This window comes from Marmota monax, unplaced genomic scaffold, assembly GCF_021218885.2.
Source record: "Marmota monax isolate L192 unplaced genomic scaffold, Marmota_monax_Labrador192_F-V1.1 WCK01_AAM20220418_F8-fsc00068, whole genome shotgun sequence".
Lineage (NCBI taxonomy): Eukaryota > Metazoa > Chordata > Mammalia > Rodentia > Sciuridae > Marmota > Marmota monax.
In genome coordinates, this window is record NW_026692352.1 from 1,706,874 (window position 1) to 1,732,184 (window position 25,311).

General features: G+C 37.9%; 3 protein-coding genes across 3 annotated transcripts; 2 read left to right on the forward strand and 1 right to left on the reverse strand.

The window, feature by feature from the left end:
* Positions 1–5,822: 5,822 nt before the first annotated feature.
* Positions 5,823–6,767, forward strand: LOC124091247 (olfactory receptor 52R1-like). The gene has a single exon (XM_046442215.1). The coding sequence runs from the start codon at positions 5,823–5,825 to the stop codon at positions 6,765–6,767; it is 945 nt and encodes a 314-aa protein (XP_046298171.1).
* Positions 6,768–15,809: 9,042 nt separating this feature from the next.
* On the forward strand, positions 15,810–16,754 carry LOC124091245 (olfactory receptor 52R1-like). The gene has a single exon (XM_046442213.1). The coding sequence runs from the start codon at positions 15,810–15,812 to the stop codon at positions 16,752–16,754; it is 945 nt and encodes a 314-aa protein (XP_046298169.1).
* A 7,004-nt stretch (positions 16,755–23,758) lies between these two features.
* On the reverse strand, positions 23,759–24,709 carry LOC124091242 (olfactory receptor 51F2). Its single transcript, XM_046442211.1, has one exon. The coding sequence runs from the start codon at positions 24,707–24,709 to the stop codon at positions 23,759–23,761; it is 951 nt and encodes a 316-aa protein (XP_046298167.1).
* Positions 24,710–25,311: the final 602 nt, after the last annotated feature.

Consider the following 25,311-nt stretch of genomic DNA (forward strand, 5'->3'; position numbering starts at 1 on the left):
TTCTGCCCTACCCTTGTAACCTCACAATCACAGATTGGTGTAGCTATAAGTTTATTGTAACCAAGCTTAACTGAACTCTCAGAACTACCTAGAAATCTTTGTGTATTCTAATAGACAATAGACTTCAAAACAGGATTGGAAGCCTGGTTCCCGAGTTCTCAAAGAATTCTGCAAGAGGTATCAACTTTTGAACTGTACAAATTATAAGGTACCTGTTGAGGGCCAATCATGAAAGGGTTGCAATTTCTAATACCTACTCCTTACAGCAAGCCTTCCTCAAATACTGAAAATTAGTGTGGCTAACATGAGAATTGAATTCTCCAAGAGACTTCATGCCATGTCTGCTTGGAGTCACTGTGCAGCTGGGACTATTAAAGTGTCAAAAGATGGGCAAACACAGGCCCTATTTGTAAATATCACATTCTGTTTGAGGACAAATTTCCTTGGAGGAAAAAAAAAGGTAAGGAAAAAAACTGAATCAAAAAGACCTGAGCTTTCTGCTTGCATTGTACTGAGCACTTTGCATCCCCAAATTAAATTAAATTAAAATCCCCAAATAAATATAAATTTCAATCTGAGACAATAACAAAATTTCAATGTATAATGTCAGCCTTATCTGCAAAATTACAAAAACCCAGAACATTTCTTTAGAACCTAGACCCCCAATAAAAACTGGTATCCCTACTATTTTATTATGTAGATATCCAAAAGCAAATCATGCCCTTTTAAAATATGATAATCATAATCTACCATAAGCACAATAATGTAAACTTGATAATTCTGTCAACTTTTGTGGTTTTTTTTCCTGAAAATATATGCTAGGTTTTTCATTCTGTGAAACCCATCTTTTGAAGTCTGACTGCTTTGTACTGTGCAAATTAACCTTTATTGTTCTGTTTTTAAATGCTCTTTTCTCATCTTCCTTGAACATCTGATCAAAGATGAAATCTTTTAAAAATCAGGGAATTCTGAAAAATAATAACACCAGCAAGGCTTGAAAGAGTGATGAAAGAGAGATTGGTGAAGACTTTAATCTTCAGATTGAGTGAGGAGAAAATCGCAGCCTTAGAAAGTTTCAGAAATTACTATTGCTAGATCTCCTGCAGAATATCTTTTCCTTCTCTGGATAATCACCCACTCAGAAGTGAGGGGGCTTGGAACTATAGCCATCTCAGTATACAGCGAAGCTGATTACCAACCCTCATAAAGCCCCACACATATCATAATCATACACATGCACCAATATGCCATCTCACACTATCAGGTATGTACCTAGGCATGTGCCTTCACAAAGCAGCTGTATTTAGTGATAGCTCACTCAGAGAATAATGGTTTCGCATTCATTATGCACACTTAAAGCAAATAATTATTCATGAAATCACATATAAACAACCTTATACACAATCACATGCAAACCCAGTCTCATACATATTTACATATACATACATATTTATAAGCAAATCTCAGATTCACACATCAATATGCATGAAATATCAACACACTTTCAAATTTCAGAAAATATTCCTTTGATTGTAAATACACATCACCAGATTAACAAAAAAAAAAATGGCTCACACCCAGGTAATCACTACAACACACCTTCTTGCACATGAATTGAAATTCCCTGCCTTTGCATTCATGTCTACAGTGAAGACAGGAAAGCTACGGGTTAATGTTTTCAGCATTAGTCTCCAGTCTCAGAGGAGTCCAGTGTGAGTATGAGGCAGTGGGACTTAGGAAGGGGAGCGGGGGCGGGGGGGGGGAGATCTAATGCTTGGGAAAGAGAAAGGCCAAGCATAGTCCTTTAAATAGACTCTGCTCTGAGGTTTCTGTCAAAGGCTAAGTCCCAGGGGCTTTTTAGAAATGCTCATGTGCATATCTGGCTTGGGCAAAGACTGAGCAGATCTCAGTGTGAGTGATTCCTTGTATTTCAGGCACCTGTGCCCTTCTCAGAGAGCAGTAGGATGCACAGTCTCCCAGAGCTGAAAGGCAAGGAGGTGCACTGTGCAGAGAGGCCTGAATGATGGGGAGCTCCAGGTCCAGAGGTCCATGGACCCTGAACTTCACTAGGAGATGAGGAGAAAGAATCATGACTCCACCGTCCTCCAGGGAGACCTAGAAAGGTAAAAAGGCTGCCCCTTAGACAACCCCTCCTGAGGCGAGGTTGCATCTGAACCCAACCTGCTCCATTACGATTGCTCTACAACTTAGTCTTAGATATCCTAAAGCAAGAAGAGAGCATCAAAACTTCCCCAAAGCTATTCTTTAGCAAGATCTTAGGCCATTTTATATTTTAATTTTTCTCTGGTTTCAAGCACATAGCTGACTGATAGAACCAACTATTCCCACATAATGGGCAGAGCAGCAGAGGTCCAACAGAGCCAGCAGTACCATTCCTGGATTCAAAAGCACAGGTGAAAGCTGAGCTCTACTCAGTGGGAGAACATTGTTCACATATCTGAATTTCCTCACCAAAATCTGCAGAGTTTTTATGAGTTAGATTTTATTTGGCAGAAGAGAAAAAAAAATGAATCAGAAGTTAAAGTGTGATTGTCCTTGACATAAGATTCATAAAGGACATGACATGGTTTTATTTTTCTTATTAGTGCATTATGGAGATACATAAAGTTCAGTTTCCAGTACACATTATGATCATAAAGACACTGGCCTATGAAAAAGGAAAAAAAAAACAAGATAGAGGAGGAAGGAAAGTTGAATAAAAAGGGTAATTAATAGCAGTCTATTTCCTACTATTGAGGAATGCACATTGTTATCCCTAAAGCCAAAGCAAGCTGTCTTTTCATAATGAAAAGCTCCCACATTATACAAAAATAACCAAGGAGTGGTTATATCTCTGTCTACTTCACATGGCACAGTCTTAAATTTGCCTGTGTTGAGCTCCTAAGTTTTTGAGGGGAAAAAAAATCGAAGGAATTTTTGACAATGAAGGCACTTGATTTCATGTGACAATAGGGGACAGCTCAGAGAAGAAAGAGAGGCTCAAAACTGAGGCTCCATCCTGATCAAGGATTGGGTCCCAGTTCAGCTCTGCTCTTTCAGGGTCCACCTAAGAAAGAAAATCTGAGAAGAAGAAATCTGAAAGAGCAGAATAAGAGGGGGGCTGAGAGGCGTCTATTCATGGGTGAGCTCTTTCCAGTGGAAAGTTCCTTCATCAAAACTGGAATGTGAATGAAAGGAAAGAGGAAGTCGGAATAGTGAAAGAGACTGCCCAGTTGAGGTAGCTAAAATGTGGTCAAGAGGGGAGTTACCACCCCCGGAGAGTACTAACAAGGTAAATCCTCTGTTAAGGCTCAGGGGCAGAAGCCAATGGTGATGTGATCACAGACAAAGTAGCAAATCCCCCAGAGGATCCATCAGGCAATGCCACAGGCTGGTACAGAGATCCAGCCCGGGTAAGCAGCAATGTCAGGTCCAACTGCAGATATGTCTCTAATCCAGAGCGCACACCTGTGCAAGCCCCCTTCGTGTCTGCCTTTGTCATGACAGGGCAGCCTTCCATGCCTCACCCAACCAAGGTGGGAACCCCAATCACTCACTAAGTAGCAATGGCTTCAGTATCACCAGAAGCCCCTGCTATCGGGTTGCACACTCGGAGAACAATTTAGAAAATGATGCCAGGCAAATCATGTAATGACTCTGAACTGTTTTTCTCATGGTAAAATGAGGGTGGGGATATTTTAGAAACAATTACTTAGAAACAATTAACTTTTGGAGTCTGTAGTGCTGGGCCTCAACAAATAGCAATCCCTTCCACAGTTAATGAGATTATTATACACATTGGGAAACCATAGCTTAAGCTGGCACCTCTTCCAGTGACTGGCACAGGAATGAAGGTGGTCTAGAATGTTTTTCCAAGAGACTATGACACATGGTAACTGGATTCCCACAAGGAAAAAGTGACAAAGAGTACAACAAAGCAAAGTTGGGAAAAAGACTGGCCTCAACAGAAAATGTTGAGGAAGATCAGGCCTGGCAAGAGGAGACAAAGCAAGGACCCTGGGGGCCAAACAATGTTTGCTTATGAATTTTCATAGTATTCTTGGCCACAGTATTTGTTTAGAGTAAACCAAAAGTTACTATCTAAGTAGAATGGTATTTACCCATTTCTAGGAACCAATCTGTCTAGTAAAATGAAACATTTGTTTGTTCCCAAAAATGATTTGTTTAGAGGAATATAAATGGATATTCTCCTGGCCAGCATGTATCTGTTAGAAGGAGGTGAAAATAGATGCAAGACACAGAATTTAGAGTAAGAAATAAAAACTAAGAAAAAGTTACCAGTGTCCTAAGGTAACTTTGATTTGAGGTAGCTGCCTTCATCAAAGGGATCAACACAAAGTTGACTCACATAAGGCAAGAACAGACAGAGGATGGTGCCCCAGTGTGCTGAGCAGGGTCACTTCTAGTATGAGAAACAGAACTATCTTGTGAGTAGGACTCAGAGTAGGGTTAAGTGGGCTCTGGTGGGACATCTTAGGATATTGTTATACAGGTAAAAGGCTGTTACCACAAAATAATGACACTTATTTGTTATTTTCTTCAGCAAATATGTATTAAACCTCTACCCTGTACAAAGCACAGAGGTGCTAGGAATAGTGTAGAGCTCCAGGCTGAACGCATGTGAATTCATCACCTGAGACTGGCCTTGCTAAGCATAGCCTGAAAGCCAAATCCAGCTGTACCCTGCTTTTATAAATAAGCTTTTACTGGAATAAAGTCATACACATGCATTTATATATGGACTATGACTGTTGATTTTGCACTACAAAGTTAAACTGATTAGATGCATAAGAGACTGCATAGCCCACAAAGCTAAAATATTTGTGATCTGAACTTTGACAGGTCAGATTTTACTTCTAAAGAAACAGGAGCCATACATTAAAGATGTCTATTTATAGATGAACAATTGCTTCTTTAGCTATCTCCAAACCCAAACCCTCAAGGTAACCATCCTAGAGTCAACCCAAACACAGCATCACTCATACATCACTCTCGTCCCTTCTGTAAAACTGGTTCTTTTTAGTTATGCATGACAGTAGAATCCATTTTGAGACATTTATATAAGCATGGAATATATCTTAATCTAATTCAGCCCCCAAAACCTCTCTTCCCCTTCCCTTTTCCCACCTACTGCTCCCTTCCTTCTGTTGATCTTCCCTCCATTTACCCAAAGCTTTTCTTAATTAATTTCCTGTGGATGTACACTATGTTGTGATTCACTGTGGTGTATTCATATACATACATAAGAAAGGTGTGTCAGATGCATTTCACTGTCTTTCATTTTCCTATCCCCCCTCCCTTCCTTTTGTTCTCCTTTGTCTCATCCACTGAACTTCTATTCCTCCATTCCCACCTTATTTTGATCCTTTAATTCTTCCTTGCTGCCTTTCAACTTTGAAATGTTGCCCCAGAGACTTAACAAAGGCATAAAAAGAACACATGGGAAAAGTTAAACCTACAATTGTTGTAAAGAATGAAAGTAAAAATCTTAATATGACCTTATTTGACAAGGTGTAATTTTCCAGGATATTAAAATTTTAAGACAAAAAGTAATTCTAAAAACTAATTATGTTTAGAGCTGGTAAGTTGTAACACCATTTAGAATGCCATAGTGTGAACACAAAATAATGGGTAGTGGCATCTTATTGAAAGATTTCACATACTAAAATAATGGAATTTATTTTGATTTGTCACTAAATTCAATTACCCCATTAAAAAGGCTTATTAATAATAATAATTGTTTTTATCATCTGCAGAGAATACGTAACTTTTGCAGCAGAGAAAATAGTATCCTTCCCCTGATGTTGGCTTCAGGGAACGGCTCTTCTCATCCCGTGTCCTTCATCCTGCTTGGAATCCCAGGACTGGAGAGTTCCCACTTTTGGATTGCCTTCCCATTCTGTATCATGTATATCGTGGCTGTAGCTGGCAATATCACCATCCTGCATGTAATCAGGACCGACCACACCCTGCACCAGCCCATGTACCTCTTCCTGGCCATGCTGGCTCTCACCGACCTGGTCCTCTCCTCCTCCACACAGCCTAAAATGCTGGCCATACTCTGGTTCCATGTTCATGAGATTGAATATCATGCCTGCCTCATCCAGGTGTTCTTCATCCATGCCTTTTCTTCTGTGGAGTCTGGGGTGCTCATGGCTATGGCCTTGGACCGCTATGTGGCCATCTGCTTCCCACTGAGGCACTCTAGTATCCTCACCACATCTGTGGTGATCAAATTGGGGTCAGTTGTGATGGTGAGAGGGCTGCTGTGGGTGAGCCCTTTCTGCTTCATGATCTCCAGGATGCCCTTCTGCCCCAACAAGGTCATTCCACAGTCCTACTGTGAGCATATGGCTTTGCTGAAGTTGGTGTGCACTGATACCAGAGTCAATCGTGGGTATGGGCTCTTTGTGGCCTTCTCTGTGGTTGGCTTTGATATCATTGTCATTGGTATATCCTATGTGAAGATTTTAAGAGCTGTTCTTCAATTGCCTTCAGACGAGGCCCGTCTCAAGGCTTTTGGCACCTGTGCCTCCCACGTGTGTGTAATCTTGGCTTTCTATATCCCAGCCCTCTTTACCTTCCTCACCCACCGGTTTGGCCGTCAAGTGCCCCAAGTGGTGCACATCATGTTTGCTAATGTCTACTTACTGGTACCTCCCATGCTCAACCCCATCATCTATGGAGTTAGAACCAAAGAGATTAGGGAGAGGGTTATCCGAGGTTGTTGTAGTAAAGAGCCCTGAGCCAAGGATCACAATGTTCCCAAACTCTCGATTGCTCCATTGATGTGGGGACATAATAAAAAGTGTTTTCCAGGCCATTTTGCATCATCAGAAAGCCATGTATCACTATCCCAGAATCCAACAACTCTTCAGAAAAAAACAAACAATTTTCAGGATTTCCCAAACAAGAGAACTCTGAAAAATATGTTGCAAAATGCAAACCTAGTTGATCTATGTTCATCCTCACAAGAAAACGATAAATATTTCTCAACTAGTAAATCAGTGAATATTTTATAAGAATGTCATCTTTGTATTATATAGGTGAAATATTATTGGTAGAAGTGTAAGTTGATACATAGTTTAAAAGATATACAAAAATGGTCACCAACCACATAAAAATAAGTACATTTTCTCTATCTGGAAATTTTTTAAGAATAAGAATTTGTGAAACAAAAACATGTCTAAAGAGATGCTCAGAATCATTATTTATCAAAGTAAAAAGGAACAGTATCAAATACCACAAGAATCCAAGTAAAGTAATGTAAAATTAAATATCATGTGTCACTTAGTTACTATATTTTAATTTAGTTGACAATAAAGTCACGGAAAATGATCAAGATATAATATAACATAAAAGAAGAAAAGATAAAACAACTGCCCACAAATCCGGAGGCACGTATATAAAAAATTATTTGGGAAATACATACAAATGCTAATAATAGATACTTGGATAAATTAGGCTTGTGGCACTTTCTTTTTTCTTTTGCCCTTTAAAAATATTTTATTTTTGATTAATGTTTCAATTTTCATTCTAAGAGGGTTCAGTGTGATATTGCAACACCTGTCCTCAAAACTTACACTGAAACCTGGGAGTGGTGGCTCATGCTTGTAATCCCAGTGACTCGGGAGCCTGAGGCAAGAGGATCATGAGTTCAAAGCCAGCTTCAGCAACTGTGAGGCGCTAAGTAACTCAGTGAGAACCTTGTTTCTAAATATAATTCAAAATAGGGCTGGGGATGTGGTTCAGTGGTAGAGTTCAATCCCCAGTACACTCTCCCCCCGCAAAAGAAAAAAAATTACACTGAACTGACAGACTTTGATGGTACTATGAAAAACAAAACTATATCAAGAGGATAATTTATTCCAAAGTTTAAGCCAAGAAAGCAGACAACTTGGATGATAAGGGACAATGGTAACATACACAAAAGCTTACAAATGTAGATGTAAAATTGCTACTAGTTCATAACTTCTTGAGACTGCTAATAATGAAGATTGGTCTCTACACAAATTTGCCAAGTCCCTAAGTACAAAAGATTTCAGAATGAAGGAGAAATTTTAAAAAGAAAATTAAGGAAAAAGACCCACTTCTAAAGGTAATATATTGCACAGTTCAAGGTTTTAGGAAATTCTTTAGAATTTTTACAGCATTTAAAATATTAACCCTTTAACTTTTTAAAATATTTTTAGATGTCAATGGACCTTTATTTTATTCATTTATTTATATGTGGTGCTGAGAATTGAACCCAGTGCCTCACACATGCTACGCAAGTGCTCTACCACTGAGCCACAACACCAGCCTTTAATATTTTAAGTAGTTTTGAAAAGCTTGTTTCCTCTTGAGTCACTGCACTATAATTGATGATCTCTTCTCTGATCTTTCCTACCAAAACTAAGTGAAACAATATATCAGAACACCCACAGGAGCTGGAAGCATGAGTTTCCAGTAATGTTAAATTGGTTCCTGAAAAAGAAAATGGGGAGAAGGCAGATACAACCACAGGTTCAGTAGAGGCCAGGGTTACGAAGAAGCATGCAGCATTAGGAATTGGGTAAAAGTCTTTAAAAGCTAGCTATTAAGGACCCTAAAATGAATACCACAGTTTAAAACCCACTTGGAGCTTACTTTGATAATCTAACTTATGGTTGAGGGATACTTCAAAATTGTATAGCATAGTTCTACCAAAAATTCTGGTACAGTTTGGGGAAGCTAAAACTTTCAGGGTTGGTATCTTCTTTCCCCACAAGTGGACTGGTTTTTGCCTTCTTTCTGCTGGTGGTCTTCATCCCCAGGTTCCTCAGACAAAGCTGAATCCCATGACATCCCAGCAAAGACACAGAGTGAGAAACAATTTGAACACAGGGATATGCATAACTGAATGTTACCTTACATTCCAACCTCCCACATAGTCTGGAGACCACAAATATTGGAGGCTATGTACCTCTGTAACACACCTAGGGAGTCAGTCAGCCTCCCTAGATTGCTGTATTTCTCAACCTCAAATGCTATGCTTATTGTTGTTGTTCTTAAATTCCCTAAAGTACACATAGGTACTTTACTTTATCCATATTTCATAAAGTACCTTGTTTGATATCTTTATCTTTTAGGTATTTAATCCATTAATGGATAAATTTATCTATGGAACAGCACCTGTATCCAACTGCTCAGCACTGAAGATGTCTCTTAGTACATCCAAGGTTATAGTGGAGACAAATGGGGGTCTCTCAGGATATGGAAGGGCTCTCAGTGCCTTGAAGATAAGTCCACTCTCACTGCCATTTCTTCTTATTCCACCTTATACCTACGGACCAACTCCTGGGAGTTAATGCCATATATTATGTCACTGTTGCCTTCTTGAAGTCATTCTAACATTACAGTAATTATCAAAGACCCCTTCTGATTCACACTTTTCAATGTTTTCCTGAAGAACTCCAGAGACAGTTTTAATGAAGACCATAAGAACCAGAACCAGGGCTGTAAATGAATTATAGTGAGCAGATTATTTGTAACATCTACCTTACCAGGTGGTGACTGAGATCTTTACATTGCACCAGCATCAAGTGTCCCTTATACCTAAGCATTCTATGTTCCACCCTAGAGCACTCTAAATGTTTGGTCTTTAAGAGAAAATTAATGAATAATCTTTTTATAAATGTCTTTTAGCAACACTGTCCCCACCTTCAATATTGAATCAAAAATTATATTTAATTCAAAAAATTATATTTAATTCAAAATTAAATATAAATTTAAGAAAATGAACTATAAATTTAATAAAATTAAATTTATAGAAAGCAAGATTTTAGTTGGAGAAGGATTTGCCCGCTTTGTAGTAATTACCATATATTAGAAGAAAAACAATATTAAAGTTCACTGTTGATTTTTTTTCCTCTCATGGTTAAATGGTTTTTGTAACCTGTTTAAGAAATATTTACTTTCTCTAAGCCTAACCATAACCCTATCCATTACCCTAAACCTAAATGAACCCTAAATATAACCTGAACCCTAAACCTAACCCTAACCATTACCCTAACCCTAACTCTAACCTTAACACTAATTTGAGCCCTAACCCTAAACCTTAACCTAACCCAAACCCAAAACCTGACCCTGACCATTATAATACCCCTAGCTCTAAACCTAAACCTTACCCTAAAACTATGGGTGTTTAGAAAGTGCAGATAAGGCTGGACACTATGAACCTGCAACATCAACTAACTGCTCATTTGTGTTTTCATTTTTAGCAGTAGCTCAGTGGTACAGAAGTAACAGTAGACAATGAAGTTTTGAATGGGAGCTGTGATGGAAAATAGTTCTTCAGGACGTTCATGAGAGGAGTTGAAAGGATAGGCTATAAAAATTAGATTTTACACAAAGAAATTTAAGAAAAAACTTGACAGTACATATATATGTATATATACATATATATACACATACACACACATGCTACAGCTATCACTATATATTAAATGTGTATTAAATGTTTATAATGATCTTCATATTGTATACCATATACTACATGTACAAATATTCACATAATGTGTGTGGAATGGATGATGAGGAAGAACACTGGATGAGCAAAAGCACTAGGAAAAAAGGATATGGTAGTTAAATAGGAGGGTGCTCAAAAATACAGAGTGCTAGTATTTCTGAGCTGTGACTAGGTTCAGGTCAATTTTGTACATCATTGACTGAGGTACTATAGACACAAAGGTCAATGACAGTGAGAATATGAAAACTGTGAAGCTATAAAGGTGACCAAGTTTTCTCCATACATATATTGAAGAGTCCCAGGACCCTCATGTTAATATCCTCACCAACATTTTCTTCCACAAAATTTTCTTTCCAAAATCATTCTCTGAACCACTTCCATAAGCCTACAATCACAGTTTCACTGGGCTTGTAATACTGCCCAGAAATCTTTGTGCATCTACTGGAGACAAGTTCAGAACAGGGCTGAGAGCCAGGATCCTAAGTTCTCAATGCATCCTGTAGAGTCAGTAGCTTCTGAAAGATAAATGATAAGGGCACCATAAGACAGCCAACTGGGGAAATACTGAACTTTCTACTACACATTCCGTCCTTGAGGAAATTTACTCCTTGTAATAAGTTTGAAAAGTAGTGTGGTTGACCTACTAAAGTAATTTCTTCAGGAGAATGGACATCATATCTTTTTGGGGTCACTGTCTTTTCAGGCTGGGAAAGAATCAGAAGATGTGAAAACACCAGTTCTACTCCCAGTAGTCACATATGTTTTGGGACAAAAGTTCTTCTAAGATTTAAAAAAAAAAGAAGAATCGGCTGTCATGTTTAACCGAACAAATAAAAAATAAATAAAAGTATTAGCCAGAAAAAAAAAGGAAGAAGAAAAAGTGAAAGCAAACTCACCTGATTTCATTAAACTTAGACTTAATATATCAAAGCTAAACAAAAGACTAGACAAACAAAAATAATTTACATTTGTAAACTGAGATAACCAAAATTCCAATGTACCGTTTCAGCCTGCTCCATAATATAATACAATTTTCAATGTTTTCTGTAAACCCAGAGTCCCCTTTAAAATACAATTTTATTCCATGATTTTGTTATTCTGATATCTATGATATGTCCTGACCTTTGTGAAAGAGATCATCATAATCTACCATAAGCACCTTAATATAATCTTAATAACTTTGGCAATTTTCTTTCTAAAAATATATGTTGGCTTTTGTGTCTTCTGCAGTCTGACAGTTCTCCCTTCTGCAAATTAATCTTCTGTTTTTAAGTGCTTTTTTTTTCACTTTCCTTTGACAATTCATGTAAGATGAAATTTCAAAAAGTCAGTGGTGTGCAAAAACAATTAATATGAGAAACTCAACAGGACCCTATGTAGGAATTGGGAGAGAGAGCTCTACAGGTTTTAACTCTTTAGCTTTAGGGAGGAGAGCATCACAGCCTCAGGAAGTTTCAAAAATGACCATAGCAGTATCTCCAGCAGAATTCCATTTCTTTTTGTATAATCAACCATTCAGAAATGAGGGTCTTGGAACTATGTCAACCTCAGTACACAGTGAAGCACCAGTAGGTAATCAACACCCTCATCAAGACCATACCCCTTATATATAAACACTTATTATGGTGTGGTGTTCCTCAAAAAGCTCCTGCATTAATGAAGGAATAGTCTAAGTAAATGATTAGATTATGAGAGCTATAACTTACTGAGTTCATCTTGGTTTGAACTGACTGACTTGGTGGAAACTCTAGGCAGATGGAGCATGGCTAGAAGAGATAGTTTCACTGGGGACAGGTCTTGAAAGAGTACATCTTTCCTGTGGCTCCTTCTCCCCACCCTTCTCTCTCTTCTTCCCAACACTTCCATGAATTGAGCAGTTTTCCTCAACTCCGCCATGTTGTCCTTTCTCAACTAGGGCCCACAGTAATAAGTTGGCCCTCTATAAATTGAGACATCTGAAACCATGAGCTCCAAATAACTTTTGCTCCTCTAAATTGTTCTTGTTGGGTATTTTGTTCACAGCAATAAAAAATAACTAAAATAATACTCATATACATGCATGCCAGTATGCCATTTTACACTATTAGGTATGTAGCTAGGCATGTGCCTTCATAAAGCATGTGCATTCAGTGACTGCACACTAACAGAGTTACGTTGTCATAATAATACTGCAAGCTTAAAGCAAAGAAGTACTTAATTCTGTCATAAAACACAAGCGTATGCATACACACACACACATGCAAATCCAGTCCCAGATACAAATATTTATAGATAAACCTCTCTAATGCATACTAAAACACATGAAATATCAATATATTTTCAAATTACAAAAAAATCCCTTCAATTATATATATATATATACTCTGAATAACAAAAATATAGGTGTACAGATAAGCTCACACATCTAATTTCACACATTGTTACACATGAATTAAAATCCCTTGTCTTTGCATTGTGTGCACAAAGGAGAGAGGATAGTTAGGGGTTAATCCTTATAGCTTTGATCTCCAGTCTCAGAGGAAGCCAGTATGAGTATGAGGCAGTGGAACTTGGGGTGGGGGGAGAACTAATGCTTGGAGGGAGGAAAAAAACAGGCATATCCTTTAAATAGACTCTACTCTGTGGTATCTGCCAAGGCTGAATCCCAGGGGCCTGTTAAAATCCTCTTATGGATATATGTGGCTTGGTCAGAGACAGAGCACAGCTCAGTGTGACTGATTTTCTGTCCCTCAGGCACCTGTGCTCTTCACAAGACTGCAGTGGGATTCAGAGCCTCCAGGAAGCTGGAAGGCAAGGAAGTGCACTGTGCAGAAGGGTCAGACTCTGGGAAAACCATGTCCAGAGATCCATGACCACTGAACTCTACTATGAGATGAGGACAAAGAAGCAGAGCTTCATCTGTGTCCCCCATGGAGACCTAGAAAGGTATGCAGGCTGCCTCCCCACACCCCTCCCCATAAAGGAAGTTGTAGCTGAACCCTACCTGCCTTCCACCTTGGTTTTTGGTTCCCCACACTGAAATAACAGTCTAAATTTCCCTGAAGCTGTTCTTTAGCAAGATCTCAGCCCATTTTACCTTCTATTCCTTCATTGTCTTTAGCAACACAAGAAACAGAAGGACACAATTACTTCCACATAGTGGGTGGAGTAATACCGGTTCAATAGAGCCAGCCAGCCATCCCTGGATTCAAACCCATATTCCCAGAGGATAACCGACTTCTACTCAATTTGTGGACAATGGTTCTTGCAACTATATTTCCTCAACTAAAAGTTACACAGTGTCTTTGCAAGTTTTATTTGGGAGAAGAGAAAAAAATTGAATCATAAGTTCAAAGTGAAATCACCTTAGATCTAATCTTTGAAAGGAATATGACTTAATTTCAGCTTCCAGTGTGCATTGTGCTAAAAGAATTTATCTTGGGGGGAAAAAAGATAAATGAACATATTTAATACCAGGGTAGAGAAGGAAGGAGTGTTGCAAAAGATGAGAAACTATGTCATTCTTCTATTTTTACCATTTAAGGAATGTGCATTCCCCTCCCTGAATCCAAAGCAAATCTGATAACCTATGTGTTCTGTACTGTTTCTGTCTCAAACAGAAAACATAAGACTGAGAAGATCAGGCCTTGCAAAACACAGAGGCCCCAGGCTCCAAATAATATATTTATGAAGTTTGGGAATATGCTTAGTAGTGATATTTGTTTTAAGCAAACCTATGCCTATTATATGGGCAGGTTGGGAAAATTTATAGGCATAGAAAAGACCTCAAAAGTCTGAATCTCATTTCCTTCATAGTTATAGGTCCAGGGAAAATAAGAAAAAGTCTCAGCCTATTTGGGGTCTCAAAAATATCATTTATAAGAATAGCCATTCTAGTAAAATGAAACATATACTCATATCCAGAGGTAATATTTTTCTTGCCTTGATGTGTCTGTTATGAAAGTGATAAAAGCTAAAGCTTTGAATTGAAGACACAGGAAAACTGAAGTTAAGTAGTGATAAGGTGCTAGGTGACAACAGTCACCTGTGTCCTATGGATTCTGAAGTAGGGAACATTCATCAGAGGAATCTAACATGGAGTCAAATCACATAAGGCAAGTTCAGATAGAGGATAGTGCAGCAGTGTGCTGACTGTCAGCAGGGCCACCTCTATTATGAGAAACAGATCTGTCTTATGAGTAGAACTCAGAGTAGTGTTAAGTGGGTTCTTCTGGGTATCTTAGGATATTGTTATATAGATAAAAGGCTGTTACCACAAAATAATGACACTTATTTTTTATTTTCTTCAGCAAATATTTATTAAGCCTCTACTTAGTACAAAGCACAGAAGCGTTAGGCATAGTGCAGAGTTCCAGACTGATTCCATGTGAATTCAACAGCTAGGACTTCCCTTGCCAGACCATAGCCTGAAAGCCAAATCCAGCTGCATCCTGATCTTTAAATAAGCTTTTACTGGAATAAAGTCACACATATGCATTTATGTATGGACCACAGCTGCTGATTTTGCACTACAAAGTTTTTTGTTGTTATTGTTGTTGTTTTGTTTTTTATTGATTAATTTAAAAAAAATAAATGATATCAGAATGCATTACAATTCATATTACACATATACAGTACAGTTTTTCATATCTCTGGTTGCATATAAAGTATAAACTGATTAGATGGCACAGAAGCTAAAATATTTATAATCTGAAATTTGACAGGTCAGATGTTACCTCTAAAGAAGCAAGAAGTCATTACGTTAAAGATGTTTATTTATAGATGAACAATTGGTCCCTCAGCTATCTCCAAACCCAAATCCTCAAGGTAACCATCCTAGAGTCAACCCAAACTCAACATCACTCATACATACCTCTGGTCCTTCAATCCTTGCTGATTTTAAACCCTAAAATGTTGCCTCAGAAACTTAACAGAGGAATAAAAGGACATATGGGAAAGGTTAAACAATCAGATGCCTGTTGTGAAGAATTAAAGGGTAAAACCACATTTGCCAAGATGTATTTTCCTTAGCATATTTTACTATCAAAACAAATATTGATTGTGGAAGTATAATTATACCCAAAGATGGTATGTTCAAGGTCCATTTTGAATGTCATTAATATGAATACAAAATACTGAGCAGCAGCAGGAGCAGTATCTTATGCTACAAAATTTTACATGTTAAAATAGTGAAATTGGTTTTGGTTTATCACTGAATCCAATTGCTCCATTCAAAATAATTAACAATGATTGATTTGTTTGTTATCACCTGCAGAGTGTAGATTATGTTTACACCTGAGAATATGGAACCCATCCCCTGATGTTGACTTCAGGGAACAGCTCTTCTCATCCCATGTCCTTCATCCTGCTTGGAATCCCAGGACTGGAGAGTTCCCACTTTTGGATTGCCTTCCCATTCTGTGTCATGTATGTCGTGGCTGTAGCTGGCAATATCATCATCCTGCATGTAATCAGGACCGACCACACCCTGCACCAGCCCATGTACCTCTTCCTGGCCATGCTGGCTCTCACCGACCTGGTCCTCTCCTCCTCCACACAGCCTAAAATGCTGGCCATACTCTGGTTCCATGTTCATGAGATTGAATATCATGCCTGCCTCATCCAGGTGTTCTTCATCCATGCCTTTTCTTCTGTGGAGTCTGGGGTGCTCATGGCTATGGCCTTGGACCGCTATGTGGCCATCTGCTTCCCACTGAGGCACTCTAGTATCCTCACCACATCTGTGGTGATCAAACTGGGGTCAGTTGTGATGGTGAGAGGGCTGCTGTGGGTGAGCCCCTTCTGCTTCATGATCTCCAGGATGCCTTTCTGCCCCAACAAGGTCATTCCACAGTCCTACTGTGAGCATATGGCTTTGCTGAAGTTGGTGTGTGCTGATACCAGAGTCAATCGTGGATATGGGCTCTTTGTGGCCTTCTCTGTGGCTGCCTTTGATATCATTGTTATTGGCATATCCTATATGAAGATTTTGAGGGCTGTTCTTCAGTTGCCTTCAGGTGAAGCCCGTCTCAAGGCTTTTGGTACCTGTGGTTCTCATATCTGTGTTATCCTGACTTTATATGTCCCAGCTCTTTTCACCTTCCTCACCCACCGGTTTGGCCATCAAGTGCCTCATTTAGTACACATCATATTTGCTAATGTCTATCTTCTGGTACCTCCCATGCTCAACCCCATCATTTATGGAGTGAGAACCAAACAGATCAGGGACAGGGTTGTCAGAGTGTGTTGTGGAAAAGAGCCTTGAACCAAGGATCACAGTGTCCCTACACTCTCAATTGCTCCATTGATATGACATAATGATTAAAGTTTGATAAGCCATTACATATCATAATGTTATACTTTCCATATGAAGTATCCTTCAAAAACTCCTGTATTAATGTAGGAATATCCAGAGGTGAAATGATTGGATCATGGGAGCTCAAACATAATCAGTCCATCCTAGTTTGAATGAACTGAATGGCTGGTACTGTAGGCATTTGGGACATAGCTGGAGATGAGTGACTGAGGGCATGACCTTGAAGGGTACATCTTCCTTGTTGCCTCTTTTCTCCATTTCTCTGATCCCTTGTTGCCCTGAGTAAAGCAGTTTCTCTCTACTGCACCCTTTTCCCATGATGTTCTACCTCCCCTGGGCCCAGATCTGTGGCCAACCAAACATGGGCTGAACCTCTGAAACCATGAGCCAAAATAAACTTTTTCTCCTTTAAGTTGTTCTTGTCAGGTCTTTTGATCACAGAGACACAAAGCAGATTAAAACAATCACAAATTTATCTCTGTGGACAACTAGCTCAAAGGCCATCAATTAATATTGTTTGGATACAAGGAGCTGCCCAATAAGCTCATATGGTAGATAATCTAGCAATGTTCAGAGGCGAGAAGATTAGGTTTTGAGAGCTGTAACCTGTGACCTAATGAGTATATTAATCTATCTGATGGATTGATCATTTGAAAGGACTACTGTACTACTGTAGTAGATGGTAACTGGTGAAAGTAGGTCGTGGGGTATATGCCTGAGCCAGCCAACCATGGACTAAACCTCTGAGGCCATGGGACAAAAATAAACAAGAACAGCTAAGTTGTTTATTTTGGACTCAAAACTAAATTGTTCTTCTCAGGTACTTTGGTCACAGTGATGCAAAGCTTATTCATAAAGCAACTGTCCAGAAGAAAGAGGAACAGTTTCCATGATACCCCAGAATAAGAGATATCTGAGAAATATGATGCATAGTGCGAACTAAATTGACTTATGTTCATTATCACCAGAAAATTTTTTTGTGTGTATTAAATCAGTAAATATTTTAAAAGAATGCCATCTTCTATATCCTAGTGAGGTAAAAACATCTTTATGCTATCAGTAGAAGTATGAAACACTGTTTAAAAACAATACAGAAATTTGCATCAGTTAAAAGAAAGACATTTTCTCCCAAGGAATCTCTGTGTAAAAACAGAATTTGTGAAACAAAACAAGAATAAAGACATGGATAAAGTCACTATTTGTAAAAATAAAATGGAATTATTGAAATATTATACTATAATAAACCAAGAGACACAATGTGTAGCTGAACATCATGTTCCACTTGTGTGTGCAACAAGCAAAGAGAACTGTGAAAAATGATCAAGATATAACATTAAATTAAAATAAATTAAAAAAACAATTGCCCATGAAACCTGATGCCAATTCTAAGAAGGAAGACATGTACAAAAAAATATTTAGGAAATACATTCAAATGCTAATAAGACATACTTGGAGCAATGAAGCTTGTGTCATTTTTTAAAAGATGTTTTTAAACATACGTGACAGTAGATGGATTTTGATATATTATACACACAAGAAGTAAAAATTATTCTAATTAGGATCTTTTTCTTGTGGTTGTACATGATGTGGCATTACACTGGTTGTGTTTCATACACAATGATGGGAAAGATACGTTTGATTAATTCTACTGTCTTTCCTATTCCCTCCTTCCACCTTTCCCTCCATTCCCCTTTGTTTTATTCTTCCCTTCCCCATCCTCCTTTGTGGTGGATTTGCATCAACATATCAGGGAGATCATTTGGCCTTTGGTTTTGGGGGACTGCTCTGTTTCATTTAGCATAATATCTACCAGGTTCTTCAATTTACCAGTAAATGCCATAATTTCATTCTTCTTTATGGCTGAGTAATATTGCATTGTGTGTGTGTGTGTGTGTGTGTGTTTGTCCCACATATTCTTTATTCATTCATCTATTGAAAGACACCTAAGGTGGCTCCATAGCTTGGCTCTTGTGAATTGAGCTTCTATAAATGTTGATGTGGCTGCATCATTGTAGCATGCTGATTTTAAGTCCTTTGGTTATATACCAAGGAAAGGGATAACCGGGTCAAATGGTGGTTCCATTCCAAGTGTTCCATAGTGGTTGCACCAGTTTGCAGTCCCACCAGCAATGTGTGAGTTAACCTTTTCCCTCACATCTTCGCCAACATTTATTGTTACTTGTATTCTTTATAATTGCCATTCTGACTGGATTGAACTAGAATCTCAGTATAATACTCTATCTGAGGTACAGGCGGTAAAGATTTTCTCCCATTCTGTAGGTTCTCTATTCATGCTATTAATTGTTTCCTTTGCTGTGAAGCAGCTTTTTAGTGTGATATTATGTCATTTATTAAGTCTGATTTTACTTCTTGTGCTTTAGGAATTTTATTGAGGAAGTTGATTCCTAAGCCGACATAATGGAGAGTTGGGTCACTAGCAATTAGAGAAATGCAAATAAAAATTATTCTTAGATTTCATCTCACTCCAGTCAGAATGGCAGCTATTATGAATACAAAGAATAGTAAGTGCTGGCAAGGATGTGGGGGGAAAGCTACATTCATACACTGCTGGTAGGACTGCAAACTGGTGCAGCCAGTATGGAAAGCAGTATGAAGATTTCTTGGAAAATTTGGAATGGAATCACCATTTGACCTAGGTATCCCTCTCCTCAGTCTATACCCAAAGAACTTAAAAACAGCATACTACAGTGACACAGCCACATCAATGTTTATAGCAGCACAATTCACAATAGCTAAACTGTGGAGCCAACCTAGATGGCCTTCAGTGGATGAATGGATAAAAAGAAAGTGGCATATATACACAATGGAATATTACTCAGCAAAAAAAGGAATAAAATCATGGCTTTGCAGGTAAATGGGTGGAGTTAGAGAAGATAATGTTAAGTGAAGTTAGCCAATCCCAAAAAACCAAATGCCAAATGTTTTCTCTAATATAAGAAGGCTGATTTATAGTGGGGTAGGAAGGAGGAGCATGGGAGGAATAGACAAACTCTAGATAGAGCAGAAGAGTGGGAGAAGAAGGAGGGGTACGGGGTTAGAAATGATGGTGGAATGTCATGGACATTAGTATTCAAAGTACATGTATAAAGACACAAATTTGTGTGAATATACTTTTTATACAACCAGAGATATGAAAATGTTGTGCTTTATATGTGTAATAAGAATTATAATGCATTCCACTGTCATATATAAATTTAAAAAATAATGGAGAGTTGGGGCTACTTTTTCTTCTAGTAGGTGCAAGGGCTCTGATCTAATGCCTAGGTTTTTTATCCACTTTAAGTTGAGTTTTGTGCAGGGTGAGACATAGGAGTTCAATTTCATTCCACTATATATGGATTTCCAGTTTTCCTAACACCATTTGTTGAAGACACTATCTTTTCTCCAATGTAGGTTTATGGCACCTTTGTCTAGTATGAAATAACTGTATTTATGTGGGTATGTCTCTTTGTCTTCTATTCTTTTCCATTGGTCTTCATATCTGTTTTATGCCAATACCATGCCATTTTGTTACTATAGCTCTGTAGTATAATTTAAGGTCTGGCATTGTGATGCCTCCTGCATCACTTTTCTCACTAAGTATTGCTTTGGCTATTCTGGATCTCTTATTTTTCCAAATGAATTTCATGACTGTTTTTTCCAAATGAATTTCATGACTGTTTATTCTATTTCTATTTTTATTCTTATTCTATTTCTATTTATTGGAATCTAAATAGAAATTACATTTAATATGTATAGTGATTTTGGTAGTATGGTCATTATGACAATATTATTCTGCCTATCCAAGAATATGAGAGATCTTTCCATTTCTTAGGTCTTGTTCAATTTCTTTCTTTAGTTTTCTGTAGTTTTCATTGTAGAGGTCTTTTACCTCTTTTGTTTGATGGATTCCCAATTTTCTTTACTATTTTCTAAGAGAAAAATTCATTTCATTGAGCTCACTCATTAAAAGATTAGAGAGTTACCAAATAAATAACCTAACTTTACATCTCAAAGCCCTCAGAAAAAAAACAAATCAACACCAGAAGCAGAAGACATAAATAATTAAAATCAGAGTCAAAATAAATGAACTTGAAACAAAAAAAAATCAAAAAATCAATGAAACAGAAAGTTGGTTCTTTGAAAAAAATAGGTTGATAAACCTTTAGCCAAGCTAATGAAGAGAAAGAGAGAAAAACTCAAATTACATATACATATATTTGTATTTTATATATAAAATACATATACACATATATCAGGAAGATGTACATATTATAATGGACAGATAATTTTTTTCTGAGAAGAAAGAACACTCTTGCACTGCAGCAATAAAGGATAGGTTTCTGTAAAGGAATCTGAAATATTTTAAATTTCAGCAGCTGATTTTTCTTTTTTTTTTTTTCCATAGTTAGACTTATCTATGAAGATTGCTTCAATGGAAATAGGATCTTCATGAATAGTGAAGATAAAGGGATTTTGAGACCACATTGGCAGTACTTAATAATCAGCGATAATCAGCTATAATACAATAATTGCAGAGGGTAGCAACACTTGAAAGTCAATCAGGGTCATGAGACATGTAGTAATCTGTTGCAAAGATAATGGTGTTCCTGGAAACAAGCCAAGTAGATAGTCAACTATGATGTTATTCAGCAAACATTTAGTTAGAGAACTCCTGGGCTCTAGATTGATCTTGACCATCATAATCAGAAATCAGGATCCCTCAGACTGTGTAAATATTTAAGTCACTCCATGTATACAGAATCCATTAGTTGAAAATAAGGCTTTGTCTCCTCCATGAAGTAGCCTGCAATGCCACTGCCAGAATAAAATTTAAAAATTATCCAAAGTTTTCCCCAAATGAATATATGGCCATTTAAAAATATAATTGCTGCATTGTAGAAAGAATAATACCCAGACTCTTTGAGAACTGTTGGATATAGGCTATAATACTAAGCACCAAAAATGTCATCAAGCTCTTTTTTTATTGTAATATTATTGAGAAGGAATGATTATTAGAGTTGTGGAAAATATTTGTCTCAGAGTGAGTCCAGTTATTTTTCAGGTCTGCTGTGATTATTCTTCAAATGCTAAAGTGTTCACTTCCATGCTAAATTGTATAATTGAAGATAGTATCATTAGCTGCTGGAAAAAATTCTCATGTTCTACCCAGGTCTGTGGCATTTGAAATATTATGACAGTCAGTTAAAATACAAGGTCAAAAAAGCATCTAAACAGTTGGTCCTAAATTTCATGGTACATATCAATGCCAAATGATGGTCACTCCATGAAATCATATGCAGAGATTCATCAGGGGTTCCTGAAACAGTGCCAAAAGAAGAAAATATAGGTTTGATTCACTGGTGAAAAAATTGGTGCTAACAAAAAAATGAAATACTATGACACAATATGGGTGACCATAAAGAACAGTGGTGAAGGAAAATCCTTTTAATGGGCAAAGTCGTGAATAGTATCTTTGGCTATTAACCTGGGTATGCATTATGGGTTGGATATGAGGCATCCCCCAAAACCTCATGATTAGAGTATGAAACCTATGACCTCATTAGTGGATTAATCCATTTGATGAGTTTGTAATTTGAAAGGATTACTGAACTGGATGATATCTGCAGGCAAGTAGTGTGTAACTGGAAGAAGTAGGTCACTGCAGCATGCCTTTGGGGTTTATATTTTGTCCCTGGATCTTCACTTTCTACTTTCGCCATACCCTTCCTTCATGATGGTCTGCCTCACTTCAGACCCAGAGAAATAGAAGTGGCTGACCATGAACTGAAACCTCTGAAAATATGAGCCAACGTAATCTTCCCTCCTCTCAGTTATTCTTGTCAGGTATTTTGGTCATGGTGACAAAATGTAGACTGACACAGTATGAAAGAGGAATTATTTAAGTAGAATCAAATAGATTTTGCTGATAGGCTTCAGTAGTTGCTTAGGGTATGAGACCAACAACTTTGGAAGAAGAGAAATAAGGAAGTCTGGAAATTATGTGATAGGCATATGGATATAGACACAAAGGGCAAAAATATTTGTATCTCACATTAATCACCAGACAGCACCCATTTTAGAGTAGAAATTCAACAGCCAGGTTAAAAAAAATAACTGTATATGGATATCAACCAGCCTTGCTTCCCCAATGCTATCCCATTGGGCCCATAAATGACCTCATAATGGTAGAATGAGTGATAAACATAAGCCAAAACTATGAGTTCCCTTCCACAAAGCCTAAAGTTAAAGATTTGGAAAACAGAGTTATTCTCATTTCTGAAATGTTACCAATAATATTACTAAATTTGTGTGCAGGTGTCTGTCTTTCTCACCGGGGATAAAACCTGGAGTTTCTCTATCCCTCTTCTCTCTCTCTTCCAATTAATTACCATGTATTTTCTACTTAACCTCTAATATTTCTCTCTTGGTCTACCTCCCACATTGAGCTGGGCATGGTGGCACACTCCTTTAATCCCAGAAGCTTAAGAGGAAGAAGCAGGAGGATCTGAATTCAAAACCAGCCTCAGTGACAGTGAGTCACTAAGCAAGTCAGTGAGACCCTGTTTCTAAATAAAATACAGGGGAAAAAAAGGGTGGGTATATGGCTCAGTGGTTGAGTTCAATTCCCAGTATCCCCCCTCAAAATAAAAGGTTTCCCACATTGTTTCTGAACTTTTAAAATTGTATGCAGCATCTGAATTAAAAATTAATACAGGTCTAACATTGTTTTCAAATATGAATGGTTAACCACCTATAGAATCCCACTTTACATTGAAAAATACATATAATTTAGATGTATTGGTATATATTTACCACCAAAGAAACTGAGTAAGCAATATCGTAAAACCTATATGTTTATAGTTTGGACTTTTTGAGGCATGTTTGGTATTTCACCCCATTATTCCAGAGCATTATTTCATAAATGGTTTTATCACTCTGAGATAATGCGATTAGATTTGGCGCTGCTTCTGAAATAAGATCCTGATAATGGCCTTTCGAATCTGCTTGGTCTTCACACTGTAGATGATAGGGTTGAGTACAGGAGGGATGAGCAGGAAGACGTTGGCCATGATGGTGTGGACAAATGGAGGTGCTGAATGGCCATAGCGGTGGATAAGAGACAAGCTAATGAGAGGGATGTAGAAGATGGCAACAGCGCTGATGTGGGATACACAGGTGTTGAAGGCTTTCCGCCGCTCCTCTGAGGAAGCAATGCTGAGAACAGATCGGATGATCAGAATATAAGAGAGCAAGATGCAAGGGCAGTCAAACCCTGTCGTGGAGAAGAGTGCAAACAGACCGAGGATGCTGTTGATTCTGTTATCTGTGCAAGAGAGCTGAATGAGATCCACATGGTAGCAGTAAGAATGGGAAAGGACCAAAGAACTGCAGAAGGTCAGCCTCTTGACAAAGAGCACGACTGGCAACATGACAGCAACATTCCTTATCAACATGATTACCCCAATCTGGGCAATCCTGGCATTGGTGAGGATGGTAGTGTATCTCAGTGGGTCACAGATGGCTACAAAGCGATCAAAGGCCATGGCCAGCAGAACCCCAGACTCCATAAAAGTAAACCCATGGAGAAAGAACATCTGGGCGATGCAAGCATTTAAGTTGATCTCTCGGGCTTCAAACCAGAGAACACCAAGGGTAGTGGAAAGTGTGCACAGGGATAAGCTGAGGTCGGTGGCTGAAAGCATGGAGAGGAAATAATACATGGGCTCGTGGAGGCTCTGCTCATGGAGGACCACCAACAGGATCATGCTGTTTCCAGAGAGCGCGATGACATAGAGGAGACAAAAGGGAATGGAGATCCAGACCTGGCCTGCTCTCAGGCCTGGGATACCCGTCAGGAAGAAGATCAGAGGGGGAGCATTGGTACTATTGAAGACCAACATAGTGAAGGACTGCGAAGACAGGGATATTTGAATAATTGAACACAACACATAATAAATATATAACTTATCACTTAGCATATCTTTCTGGCACTCCAAGTTTCACTAAATTATTATTACTAATTCTCAAAGAACTTTACTATTTGCTAAGTTTCCTAGAGCTGCAACCTTCTCTCTCATTCTCTCAGTGTTTCACATTGAATAGGAAAGAGAATAATTTTATGCATTTTCTCAGCTTTATATTTCACCTATATTATGACAAATTTCTAATAAATATCTGAATGCCTGTTCTGGTTTCCAGTTTCCAGACCTGAATTTAGAACTTTCTTCTAGGCATTTCCATATGGATTTTCACAGATAAAACAAACAATATGTTCAAAATCAAATTGATCACTTTCTTCTATAACTGCCCATTATTCTATTAGTTAAAACTTAAAATTTTCACAAAAATGATCCAATTATCACAATTCTTTATTTTTTAACTCCTTCCAATCAATTACCATGTATTTTCTACTTAACCTCTAATATTTCTCTCTTGGTCTACCTCAACTTTAGCTGAGTACAAAACTATATCTTATAAATCTTGACATAGTCTAACTGGACTA

Coding starts and splice junctions, on each gene's coding strand:
- LOC124091247 (XM_046442215.1), top strand. CDS start 5,823: ATGTTGGCTTCAGGGAACGGCTCTTCTCATCCCGTGTCCTTCATCCTG.
- LOC124091245 (XM_046442213.1), top strand. CDS start 15,810: ATGTTGACTTCAGGGAACAGCTCTTCTCATCCCATGTCCTTCATCCTG.
- LOC124091242 (XM_046442211.1), bottom strand. CDS start 24,709: ATGTTGGTCTTCAATAGTACCAATGCTCCCCCTCTGATCTTCTTCCTG.